At 44.0% G+C, this 13,970-nt stretch overlaps 1 protein-coding gene across 2 annotated transcripts in view; it reads right to left on the bottom strand.

Annotated features, from left to right (window-relative positions):
• LOC115159710 (phosphatidylserine decarboxylase proenzyme, mitochondrial) overlaps window positions 1–13,970 on the bottom strand; it is a 45,629-nt gene that overhangs the window by 30,148 nt on the left and 1,511 nt on the right. Inside the window, exon 2 of one of the 2 annotated variants that reach the window (XM_029709708.1) lies at window positions 13,601–13,776. Coding sequence is in view for 1 of the 2 variants with exons in the window: in XM_029709713.1 (XP_029565573.1) it covers window positions 13,601–13,611 (11 nt within the window). In the remaining variant the exon portion in view is untranslated. Of the gene's footprint in view, window positions 1–13,600; window positions 13,777–13,970 lie in introns of those variants that run through there. The other variant, XM_029709713.1, reaches the window with a different exon arrangement.

Here is a 13,970-nt window from a genome sequence, read left to right as displayed (position 1 = left end):
AGAAAGTCTGCATACCAGGCCCCCAAAGGGTACATTTCAAAATAGGCAAGAATTTATTACAGAACTGCCGTATAAATATTCACCCTTTTGTAGCTAAAGCAAATAAGCCCACCAATCTGTTCGTTTACATAAGGTTAGTTCCTTCACATACAGAAGTGAAACAGTTTAAAGGGATGTTTTGTCAAGTACAATTTTGTCAAAAGACATACTACTGTGACCCAGAGAGACTAACAGTATAAAAGAGACTATGGTGCATAAACAACAGCACTGATTCTACAGAGAGGGAAAGAGGATAGAAATGGCATAGGATACATTTTTACAGGGTTGGGGGAGATTCCATTTATTTTCTGTAGGCTATTTGGTTAATGAATGTACATAAAATGAAGAGAAGACAATTTGAAGAGATGCCTTCTGTGCTTTTTTGCATTCTCATACGGTCCCATGGTATCTGTAAAATTACATAATTATGTGCCAGTGGCACAAGTCCTAGACCAGGGGTCCAAATCACATTCAGCTGTGGGACGATTTTTCCTTGAGCAGATGGTCCAGAACATAGTTATAAATAATTTGTACACTGCAAATCAACTGCAAGAAACCCAAACAGATATAGTATGAGAAAAACAGAATACTTTCAAACCATGAATACATTGGTATATGATCATATATGCCCAGAGCTTGACTTAAAAAATATATATATATTTTATTTTTAATTTAACTAGGCAAGTCAGTTAAGAACAAATTCTTAAATACAATGATGGCCTACACCGGCCAAACCTGGACGACGCTGGGCCAATTGTGCGCCACCTTATGGGACTCCCTGTCACGTCCTGGCCAGTATAAGGGTTAATTGTCATTGTAGTTTGGTCAGAACGTGGCAGAGGGTATTTGGTTTATGTGGTTCGGGGTGGTGTGTTTGTTGTAGGGGATTTGATTGAAGTATTCCGGGGTTTTTTGGTCACTGTTCCTTGTTTATGTATTTCTATGTTGATCTAGCTGGTTGTATGTCTATGTTTGGTTAATTGGGGTTGGGACTCTCAATTGAAGGCAGGTGTTGTCTATTTGCCTTTGATTGAGAGTCCCATATAGTAGGGTGTGTTTGTCTTTTGTGGGAGATTGTTTGTGAGCACTGCTTGTTGAGCCTGACACACTGTTGTTAGTCGTGAGTATCATTCATTGATTGTTTTGTTTTTCCTGTGGATGCTTTTTGTTTTTTCCCATTAAAAGAATGAGTATCCACAACTCTGCTGCATTTTGGTCCTCCTCTCTGCAACACCACGACATAATTCGTGACACTCCCAATCACGGCCAGTTGTGATACCGGCTGGATTCGAAACAGGGTGTCTGTGGTGACGCCGTCTAGCACTGAGATGCAGTGCCTTAGACCGCTGTGCCACTCGGGAGCCCCAGAGCCCCCGACTTGGACTGAAATAGGTTCTGGTACTCATTTTGGGTGCCGGTACTGTTTGTATTTAGGTACAGGAGCTCAAGCACTAGAAAATGTGAGGTGTCAAGTCAAGCACTGCATATGCCTATTTATGCGTGGGAATACTTGGGAACAGATTTCCTAATTAAAGAAAAAGCACTGAGCTCATTTCCTGGTGATATTACAATCATGTCCAAGAACAAAAATGCAAATTTTGTAAGTATTATTTTATTTAACTTATTTTTTGCTCAGAAAACTTGGGGGGGCCCCCAAATTAAAATCACCGGCAGGCCAAATTGGGGAACCCTATCTTAGACTCTACAAAGTCATGATTTAGCTTATATCACTTAAACCTTTTCCCTTAGGCATTCAACATGGACCTTTCAGGCTACCACTTGACCTCAATACTTACACAGTGCCTACACCTGCAAAACAATATTGCAACCCTGGGCTTTCCCCATGATAATTTGCGCTAGCATAGAGCTCTATATTGCTTCATATATAGGCTACACAGGGCTCTACAGTGTAACCATTTTACTCGCATGTGCGCCTAAAAGACTCCCAGTGATTTGAGAGTCTTTGACTTGGTCTTACAGTATCTAACACATGTATGGTAAGATGATTACACTATAGAAAGGGAGGGGAAAAGTCACAAATGGCATGAAAAACAGGCTTACGCTTGGTCCTTCTGATCGGTCTGATCTTATGGTTGTTGGTTATCTGCAATGACATCACCTATTTTGACACTTGGCCGTCTCCCATGTTAAATAGCCTAAACAAACAATAGGCTACGTGGAGCTTGTTGTGCTTACTACCATGACACACCGACATGGGGCCTGTCGTGATTACTCCTATGACACAAACACTACGTACACTTAAAAGATCACTATTCCAACAATAAAATCCCACAGAATGAGCCTCAGTATCACTTCTGGATTAGGTTTGCTAATCCAGCTGTTCCGAACCAGTTTGATTAGGTCAACAATTTGTAAGGCATTAGAAACAAATGGATAGACCAAATAAGCCTAGTTCTGCACTCAGAAAATTAGACAGAATGAAAATGTAGCACTAAAACTGACGAAGACAACATATCGGGCATAATTTGAAGCTATGATGTACGGAAGTCCAGAGAGGACAGATTAATTTAAAAAAATATTCCGTTATGTCGAGATCACGACAGATGTGCTCTAAACAAAGTCTTAGATCTTTGTAGTTTTACTGCCTCTGATGCACTACGACATTGCTGTCGATCTATCATTACTAAGTCCACTCCTATTAAATCAAGTTTATCTTGTGATCTCGACAAAACAACTTTTGGCTGCTTTTTCTTCACTCTGTGGTCCAACTCATCCCAAACCATCTCAATTGGGTTGAGGTCGGGTGATTGTGGAGGCCAGGTCATCTGATGCAGCCCTCCATCACACACCTTGGTCAAATATCCCTTACACAGCCAGTTTTGGGCCATTGTCCTATTGAAAAACAAATGATAGTGGGACTAAGCGCAAACCAGATGGCATGCGTAATGCTGCAGAATGCTGTGGTAGCCATGCTGGTTAAGTGTGCCTTGAATTCTAAATAAATCACTGACAGTGTCACCAGCAAAACACCCCCACACCATCACACCTCCTCCATGCATCACGGTGGGAACCACACATGCAGAGATCATCCGTTCACCTACTCTGCATCTCACAAAGACACGGCGGTTGGAACCAAAAATCTCAGACCAAAAGGACAGATTTCCACTGGTCTAATGTCCATTGCTCGTGCTTCTTGGCCCAAGCAAGTCTTCTTATTGGTGTTCTTTAGTAGTATTTTTTTTGCAGCAATTCTACCACGAAGGCCTGATTCACAGTCCCCTCTGAACAGTTGACGTTGAGATGTGTCTGTTACTTGAACTCTGAAGCATTTATTTGGGCTGCAATTTCTGAGGCTGGTAACTATAATGAACTTATCCTCTGCAGCAGAGGTAACTCTGGGTCTTCCATTCCTGTGGTGGTCCTCATGAGAGCCAGTTTCATCATAGCACTCGATGGTTTTTGCGACTGCCCTTGAAAAAAACGTTTTAAAAAGTGATGTCTTAAAGTAATGGACTGTCATTTCTCTTTGTTTATTTGAGCTGTTCTCGCCATAATATGGACTTCGTCTTTTACCAAATAGGGCTGTCTTCTGTATACCCACCCCTACCTTGTCACAACACAACTGATTGGCTCAAAACGCATTAAGGAAAGAAATTCGACAAATTAACTTTTAACAAGGCACACCTGTTAATTGAAATGCATTCCAGGTGACTACCTCATGAAGCTGGTTGAGAAAATGCCAAGAGTGTGCAAAGCTGTCAAGGCAAAAGGTGGCTACTTTGAAGAATCTCAAATATATTTTGATTTGTTTAACACTTTTTTGGATACTACATGATTCCATGTGTTAGTTTTGAAGTCTTAACTATTATTCTACAATGTAGAAAATAGTAAAAATAAAGAAACCCTTGAATGATTAGGTGTGTCCAAATTTTTGACTGACTATGTAGAATGAACAAATTCTACATACGGTAATTTTTTTAAATACACTGCTCAAAAAAATAAAGGGAACACTCAAACAACACAATGCAACTCCAAGTCAATCACACTTCTGTGAAATCAAACTGTCCACTTAGGAAGCAACACTGATTGACAATACATTTCACATGCTGTTGTGCAAATGGAATAAACAACAGGTGGAAATTATAAGCAATTAGCAAGACACCCCCAATAAAGGAGCGGTTCTGCAGGTGGATACCACAGACCACTTCTCAGTTCCTATGCTTCCTGGCTGATGTTTTGGTCACTTTTGAATGCTGGCGGTGCTTTCACTCTAGTGGTAGCATGAGACGGAGTCTACAACCCACACAAGTGGCTCAGGTAGTGCAGCTCATCCAGGATGGCACATCAATGCGAGCTGTGGCAAGAAGGTTGGCTATGTGTCTGTCAGCGTAGTGTCCAGAGCATGGAGACGCTACCAGGAGACAGGCCAGTACATCAGGAGACGTGGAGGAGGCCGTAGGAGGGCAAGAACCCAGCAGCAGGACCGCTACCTCCGCCTTTGTGCAAGTAGGAGCAGGAGGAGCACTGCCAGAGCCCTGCAAAATGACCTCCAGCAGGCCACAAATGTGCATGTGTCTGCTCAAACGGTCAGAAACAGACTCCATGAGGGTGGTATGAGGGCCCGACGTCCACAGGTGGGGGTTGTGCTTACAGCCCAACACCGTGCAGGACGTTTGGCATTTGCCAGAGAACACCAAGATTGGCAAATTCGCCACTGGCGCCCTGTGCTCTTCATAGATGAAAGCATGTTCACACTGAGCACGTGACAGACGTGACAGAGTCTGGAGACGCCGTGGAGAACGTTCTGCTGCCTGCAACATCCTCCAGCATGACCGGTTTGGCGGTGGGTCAGTCAAGTGTGGGGTGGCATTTCTTTGGGGGGCCACACAGCCCTCCATGTGCTCGCCAGAGGTAGCCTGACTACCATTAGGTACCGAGATGAGATCCTCAGACCCCTTGTGAGACCATATGCTGGTGCGGTTGGCCCTGGGTTCCTCCTAATGCAAGACAATGCTAGACCTCATGTGGCTGGAGTGTGTCAGCAGTTCCTGCAAGAGGAAGGCATTGATGCTATGGACTGGCCCGCCCGTTCCCCAGACCTGAATCCAATTGAGCACATCTGGGACATCATGTCTCGCTCCATCCACCAACGCCACGTTGCACCACAGGCTGTCCAGGAGTTGGCGGATGCTTTAGTCCAGGTCTGGGAGGAGATCCCTCAGGAGACCACCTGCCACCTCATCAGGAGCATGCCCAGGCGTTGTAGGGAGGTCAAACAGGCACGTGGAGGCCACACACACTACTGAGCCTCATTTTGACTGTTTTTAAGGACATTACATCAAAGTTGGATCAGCCTGTAGTGTGGTTTTCCAATTTAATTTTGAGTGTGACTCCAAATCCGGACCTAATTGCCTATAATTTCCACCTGTTGTCTATTCCATTTGCACAACAACATGTGAAATGTATTGTCAATCAGTGTTGCTTCCTAAGTGGACAGTTTGATTTCACAGAAGTGTGATTGACTTGGAGTTACATTGTGTTGTTTAAGTGTTCCCTTTATTTTTTTGAGCAGTGTATATTTTCCATAACAAAAAAACATTGTATTTTCAGCTGTTATACAAAACCGAAAGTAAAATACAAAAACTAAACTTAACGGGAAGCATAGAAATAGCATATAGAACAGATCTACCGTTTCTTCGACTTGCTTTCAATTGAGAATGACAGATCTAAGTAACATTTCTATGTGAATTTGGTCAGGTCGTCCAAGAAGTTACATATTGCAGCTTCTTTAAGAAATCATAATTTAGAGTATCTGTTAATCATTTGGAGCACAATGTGTAAAAATGTCTTTCAAAAAACGATATACCGGTTAAAGGTGTCTTTCGCAACCCTAAATTTCATATCGTTCAAACTTACATTTTTGCCTACATACAGTGCATTTGGAAAGTATTCAGACCACTTGATTTTTCCCCACATTTTGTTACATTACAGCCTTAATCTAAAATGGATTAAAATTGTTTCCCCCCCTCACCAATCTACACACAATATCCTGTTTTTGCTTTGTCAATATGGGGTGACATTTTTGCAAATCTATATATATATATATATATATATATATACACTGCTCAAAAAAATAAAGGGAACACTTAAACAACACATCCTAGATCTGAATGAAAGAAATAATCTTATTAAATACTTTTTTCTTTACATAGTTTAATGTGCTGACAACAAAATCACACAAAAATAATCAATGTAAATCCAATTTATCAACCCACGGAGGTCTGGATTTGGAGTCACACTCAAAATTAAAGTGGAAAACCACACTACAGGCTGATCCAACTTTGAAGTAATGTCCTTAAAACAAGTCAAAATGAGGCTCAGTAGTGTGTGTGGCCTCCACGTGCCTGTATGACCTCCCTACAACGCCTGGGCATGCTCCTGATGAGGTGGCGGATGGTCTCCTGAGGGATCTCCTCCCAGACCTGGACTAAAGCATCCGCCAACTCCTGGACAGTCTGTGGTGCAATGTGGCGTTGGTGGATGGAGCGAGACATGAAGTCCCAGATGTGCTCAATTGGATTCAGGTCTGGGGAACGGGCGGGCCAGTCCATAGCATCAATGCATTCCTCTTGCAGAAACTGCTGACACACTCCAGCCACATGAGGTCTAGCATTGTCTTGCATTAGGAGGAACCCAGGGCCAACCGCACCAGCATATGGTCTCACAAGGGGTCTGAGGATCTCATCTCGGTACCTAATGGCAGTCAGGCTACCTCTGGCGAGCACATGGAGGGCTGTGCGGCCCCCCAAAGAAATGCCACCCCACACCATGACTGACCCACCGCCAAACCGGTCATGCTGGAGGATGTTGCAGGCAGCAGAACGTTCTCCACGGCATCTCCAGACTCTGTCACGTCTGTCACGTGCTCAGTGTGAACCTGCTTTCATCTGTGAAGAGCACAGGGCGGCAAGGGCGAATTTGCCAATCTTGGTGTTGTCTGGCAAATGCCAAACGTCCTGCACGGTGTTGGGCTGTAAGCACAACCCCCACCTGGGGACGTCGGGCCCTCATACCACCCTCATGGAGTCTGTTTCTGACCGTTTGAGCAGACACATGCACATTTGTGGCCTGCTAGAGGTCATTTTGTTGGGCTCTGGCAGTGCTCCTCCTGCTCCTCCTTGCACAAAGGCGGAGGTAACGGTCCCGCTGCTGGGTTGTTGCCCTCCTACGGCCTCCTCCACGTCTCCTGATGCACTGGCCTGTCTCCTGGTAGCGCCTCCATGCTCTGGACACTACGCTGACAGACACAGCAAACCTTCTTGCCACAGCTCGCATTGATGTGCCATCCTGGATGAGCTGCACTACCTGAGCCACTTGTGTGGGTTGTAGACTCCGTCTCATGCTACCACTAAAGTGAAAGCACCGCCAGCATTCAAAAGTGACCAAAACATCAGCCAGGAAGCATAGGAACTGAGAAGTGGTCTGTGGTCTCCACCTGCACAACCACTCCTTTATTGGGGGTGTCTTGCTAATTGCCTATAATTTCCACCTGTTGTCTATTCCATTTGCACAACAGCATGTGAAATTTATTGTCAATCAGTGTTGCTTCCTAAGTGGACAGTTTGATTTCACAGAAGTGTGATTGACTTGGAGTTACATTGTGTTGTTTAAGTGTTCCCTTTATTTTTTTGAGCAGTATATATATATATATATAAAAATGAAATGTCATATTTACATAAGTATTCAGACCCTTTTACGCAGTATTTTGTTGAAGCACTTTTGGCAGCGATTACAGTCTTGAGACTTCATGGGTATGACGCTACAAGCTTGGCACACCTGTATTTGGGGAGTTTCTCCCATTATTCTCTGCAGATCCTCTCAAGCTCTGTCAGGTTGGATGGGGAGTGTTGCTGCACAGCTATTTTCAGGTCTCTCCAGAGATGTTTGATCGGGTTCAAGTCCGGGCTCTGGCTGGGCCATTCAAGGACATTGAGACTTGTCCCGAAGCTACTCCTGCGTTGTCTCTTGGCTGTGTGCTTAGGGTCGTTGTCTGAGGTCCTGAGCGCTCTGGTGTGGGTTTTTGTCAAGGATCTCTCTGTACTTTGCTCCATTCATCTTGATCCTGACTAGTTTCCCAGACCATGCCGCTGAATAACATCCCCACAGCATGATGCTGCCACCACCATGTTTCACCGTAGGGATGGTGCCAGGTTTCCTTACGAAGTGACGTTTGGCATTCAGGACAAAGAGTTTCTCATGGTCTGAGAGCCCTTTAAGTTCCTTTTGGCAAACTCCAAGCAGGCTGAGATGTACCTTTTACTGAGGAGTGGCTTCTGCCTGGCCACTCTACCATAAAGGCCTGATTGGTGGAGTGCTGCAGAGATGGTTGCCCTTCTGGAAGGTTCTCCCATCTCCACAGAAGAACTCTGGAGCTCTGTCAGTGACCATTGGGTTCTTGGTCACCCCCCTGACCAGGGCCCTTCTCCCCAGATTGCTCAGTTTGCCGGGCGGCCAGCTCTAGGAAGAGTCTTGGTGGTTCCAAACTTCCTCCATTTAAGAATGATGGAGGCCACTTTGTTGTTGGGGACCTTCAATGCTGTAGACATTTTTGGGTACCCTTCCCCAGATCTGTGCTTAAACAAAATCCTGTCTCGGAGCTCCACAGACAATTCCTTCGACCTCATGGCTTGGTTTTTGCTCTGACATCTACTGTGGCACCTTATATGTGACTGACGGCTCAAACCGGTCTTATGTTGCAAAATTTGAGTGTTTTTTACATTGGCTAAAAGTAGAGACTCAGAACTAGAAAATGGTATATCATACATTACAGTTGAGGAACAATGCGAAAGTAATTTTGCCTTGAAAGTTTATAAACTCGTTTTTGAGAAAATGGCCTTTTAATGTTTTGGTACCACTATTGAAGAGCCCCTCTGTCTACACCCATTCAGCATCGTTCACACCCTCTTAAGCTATAGCCCCACCCATCTCTTTAAGGGTTGATCCGAATGTACTAACAGCAGTCAAGCCCCCAAGCTAACTTGATAGCTACTTCCAGACATCTACTTGAGAGAGCGAACAGCTCACTGAACATTAATCGCCATAGCGGCGCTGGTTCGGCTGTTATGTTATCCAGAGCATTGGTGACTGCAACTGTGATGTCAGATTGTCCTTTCATAAATTCAGAGCATTTCACGTTCAGTGTGCACACCGGATGCTCTGGCCGGTGAGTAAAGTTGATCCAAACGTTCTGACCTCACAACGGCAGTCAAATACCCAAGATAACTGGCTAACATTGGCTAGCTACTTCCAGACAGAATGAGAGCACACCCCACTCTGACCATTTTACTCACCCTAGCAGAGCTAGTTAGGCTGTTTTCATGTTATCCAGAGTGTTGGTGACTAACTGTGCTGCTCGCTTTTTTGCAGACTTTTACTGACACCCGCCATATCCAACGGGTGTGGAGCGTCCGTAAATTCATCAGTTATTCTGCGCTCTCTGGCACACTCAGATGAGTGCTCTGAAATCGGTGTAGATGGCCAGACTGTATTTACGAATGCACCCGAAATGGTTACTTGCATAGTGGAGTCTTTTGTTTATACAAGTAAACAACTAACCATAATACGAATAATAAGGTCATACACGTAACGTTAGCAAGCTAGGTAAACAATGAACCATAATAACTCATGACGTTACTACCTTGCATGAATCTGCAGGTTGCTAACCAACCAGGTTCAATGTGAGCTAGCTAATATTAGAAACATGTCATATCTGAAAATGTAGCTAGCTAGACTATCTTACCCGTATAGATCTTTCATGGTTGGATGTGTCTCCTGTCGGATGCCATGGTTGCCCTTAGTTTGAAGGAGACAAGTGTTTTCTCCATCTCCTTAGCTATCATACTCAAATTCCACTGATTTTAAAACTCAGTCATCCAGAAAGTGGAGAGCAACACATATGCAGTTTTAATACACAATACATTTTTTTCCCAAAATGCTCAAATAGACAGAAGTGTGCTATATGGCAGACCAATCCAAACTCATCTCTCGGCATAACCAGCCCTCTCATTATCTCAGCCAATCATGGCTAGCGGGAAGATTGCTGTCTTTTTCTGTGGCTAAACCAACTAAGCTCGTAATTTAACCATTTTATTCGTATGTACAGATGGCATACAAGTTTGTTAAGGCACATGAAAGTTCACATTTGAGAAGGCATTTCGTCCAAAAAAAACATATTTAGATTTTTTTTTAAAGTTTACGTTCGAACGGCTCTACTGTAGTAGAAGTAGTAACCCGCGACATACTGCGTTTCAAACTGAAAGTAGACAGCCCTAAACCCTCAGCCCTTGGGGGAATCCCATATTTGTCGTCGGTCCAAATGATTAGCTAAGCAAGGGAAGCTTGCAACGTAAGCCCCTCAGCCCTCGTTTTTAAATGAAGTTTGCGAATGTACAATTATGTTCAGTTCGGGGCCTGAAACGGCCCATAATTCAATTTGCGATGACTGTACATCCCCTAAGAAAAGTCACCCAAAACTTAAAACCTCATCATTGAGCTCGAGGCCCTGGGTCTGAACCCCGCCATATGCACTGGGTCCTGGACTTCCTGACGGGCCACCCCCAGGTGGTGAAGGCAGGAAACGCCTCCACTTAACTGATCCTTAACACAGGGGCCCTACAAGTGTGCGTACTCAGCCCCCTCCTGTACTCCCTGTTCATCCATGACGCCGTGGCCACACACGACTCCAACTCAATCATCAAGTTTGCAGACGACACGACCATAGTTGGCCTGATTACCAACAATGACGAGACAGGCTCCCGGGAGGAGGTGAGGGCCCTGGCGGAGTGGTGCCAGGAAAATAACCTCTTCCTCAACAAAATGAAGGAGCTGATCGTGAACTTCAGGAAAAAGGAGAGGGAGCACGCCCCTATCCACATTGACGGGCCCGCAGTGGAGAAGGTGAAATGCTTCAAGTTCCTCGACATACACATCACTGATGATCTGAAATGGTCCACCCCCATAGACAGTGTGGCGCAACAGCGCCGCTTCAACCTCAGGAGGCTGAAGAAATTTGGCTTAGCCCCAAAGACTCTCAAACTTTTACAGATGCACAATTGAGAGCATCCGGTCGGGCTGTATCACCGCCTGGTACGGCAACTGCAACGTCCGCAACCGCAGGGCTCTCCAGAGTGTGGTATGGTCTGCCCAACGCGCCACCAGGCGCACACTGCCTGCCCTCCAGGACACCAATAGCAGCCAATGTCACAGGAAGGACAAAAAGATCATCAACCACTTGGACCACAGCCTGTTCACCCCGCTATCTTCCAGAAGGCGATGTCAGTACAGGTGCATCAAAGCTGGAACCAAGATACCGAAAAACAGCTTCTATCTCAAGGCCATCAGACTGTTAAATAGCCATCACTAGCCGGCTACCACCTGGTTACTCAACCCTGCACCCTAGAGGCTGCTGCCCTATATGCACATAGAATCACTCTTCACTTTAATAATGTTTACATACTGCTGTACTCATTTCATATGTACAGTTGAAGTCGTAATTTACATACACTTAGGATGGAGTCATTAAAACAAATTTTTCAACCACTCCACACATTTCTTGTAAACAAACTATAGTTTTGGCAAGTCGGTTAGGACATCTGCTTTGTGCATGACAAGTAATTTTGTCCAACAATTGTTTACAGACAGATTATTTCACTTATAATTCACTGTATCACAATTCCAGTGGGTCAGAAGTTAACATACACTAAGTTGACTGTGCCTTTAAACAGCTTGGAAAATTCCAGAAAATGATGTCATGGCTTTAGAAGCTTCTGATAGGCTAATTGACATCATTTGAGTCAATTGGAGGTTTTCCTGTGGATGTATTTCAAGGCCTACCTTCAAACTCAGTGCCTCGTTGCTTGACATCATGGGAAAACCAAAAGAAATCAGCCAAGACCTCAGAAAAAAATTGTAGACCTCCACAAGTCTGGAAATTGGTCCCAAGGATGAAACAAATGCCTGAAGGTACCACGTTCATCTGTACAAACAATAGTACGCAAGTATAAACACCATGGGACCATGCAGCCGTCATACTGCTCAGGAAGAAGACGAGTTCTGTCTCTTAGAGATGAACGTACTTTGGTGCGAAAAGTGCAAATCAATCCCAGAACAACTGCAAAGAACCTTGTGAAGATGCTTGAGGAAACAGGTACAAAAGTATCTATGTCCACAGTAAAAAGAGTCCTATATCAACATAACCTGTAAGGCTAGGAAGAGGGTTCAGCAAGGAAGAAGCCACTGCTCCAAAACCGCCATAAAAATGCCAGACTACAGTTTGCAACTGCACATGGGGACAAAGATCATACTTTTTGGAGAAATGTCCTCTGGTCTGATGAAACAAAAATAGAACTTGTTGGCCATTATGACCATCATTATGTTTGGAGGAAAAAGGGGGAGGCTTGCAAGCCGAAGAACACCATCCCAACCGTGAAGCACGGGGATGGCAGCATGTTGTGGGGGTGCTTTGCTGCAGGAGGGACTGGTGTACTTCACAAAATAGATGGCATCATGAGGGAGGAAAATGATGTGGAAATATTGAAGCAACATCTCAAGACATCAAACAGGAAGTTAAAGCTTGGTCGCAAATGGGTCTTCCAAATGGACAATGACCCCAAGCATACTTCCAAAGTTGTGGCAAAATGGCTTAAGGACAACAAAGCCATCACAAAGCCGAGACCTCAATCCTATAGAGAATTTGTAGGCAGAGCTGAAAAAGCGTGTGCGAGCAATGAGGCCTACAAACCTCACTCAGTTACACCAGCTCTGTCAGGAGGAATGGGCCAAAATTCACCCAACTTATTGTGGGAAGCTTGTGGAAGGCTACCTGAAATATTTGACCCAAGTTAAACAATTTAAAGGTAATGCTACCAAATACTAATTGAGTGTATGTAAACTTCTGACCCACTGGGAATGTGATGAAAGAAATTAAAGCTGAAATAAATAATCCTCTACTATTATTCTGACATTTCACATTCTTAAAATAAAGTGGTGATCCTAACTGACCTAAGACAGGGAATTTTACTAAGATTAAATGTCAGGAATTGTGAAAAACTAAGTTTAAATGTATTTGGCAAAAGGTGTATGTAAACTTCCGACTTCAACTGTATATACTCTATTCTACTGTATTTTAGTCAATGACACTCCGACATTGCTCGTCATAATATTTATATATTTCTTCATTCCATTATTTTACTTTTAGATGTGTGTGTATTGTTATGAATTGTTAGATATTACTGCACTGTTGGAGCTTGGAACACCAGCATTTCGCTACACCCGTATACTAACATCTGCTAAATATGTGTGTGTGACCAATCAAATTTAATTATATGTAGGGACTGAAAAAGCACAGTGCACAAATCATACCGGGTGTGGATTTTCCTTCGATTAGGCTATTTAAGTGTAATCAGTAAACAGTGGGCTGAACTAGTGTTGACAGCAAGCATAAGAACACCTGTGATATTGTTCTCCACAATACCCATCCTGGTACCTGGGACCATGACTAGGTCCAAAGATACAGTAGATTGACACCAGAAGTTCTCCCTACCTGGGTTTCATTGGCGATGCGTGGAGGCACCTCGATACCAATCTTTGTTAGCTCCCGGTCCTTGTAGCGGACGTACTGGTCGTATCCAATGTAGACTCCGCCAGTGGCGATGAGGAGAGGAAAGGGCCTGATGCGAACCTGAAGGCCGAGAGAGGTTGCATTGAACCGCTGTCGCCCTGCACCATGCATATAACATAAGGGTAATATTAGGAACAGTTAGTTATTTCCATAACAAGTCTTGCATATTCAGTACCAGTCAAAGGTTTGGACACACCTACTCATTCAAGGGTTTTTCTTTATTTTTACTTTTTTCTACATTGTAGAATAATAGTGAAGACATCAAAACTATGAAATAACACATATGGAATCA

The sequence above is a fragment of the Salmo trutta genome, chromosome 23 (assembly GCF_901001165.1).
Source record: "Salmo trutta chromosome 23, fSalTru1.1, whole genome shotgun sequence".
Lineage (NCBI taxonomy): Eukaryota > Metazoa > Chordata > Actinopteri > Salmoniformes > Salmonidae > Salmo > Salmo trutta.
Note: the sequence above shows the minus strand (reverse complement) of the source record. Positions and strands in the feature narration are given on the sequence as shown.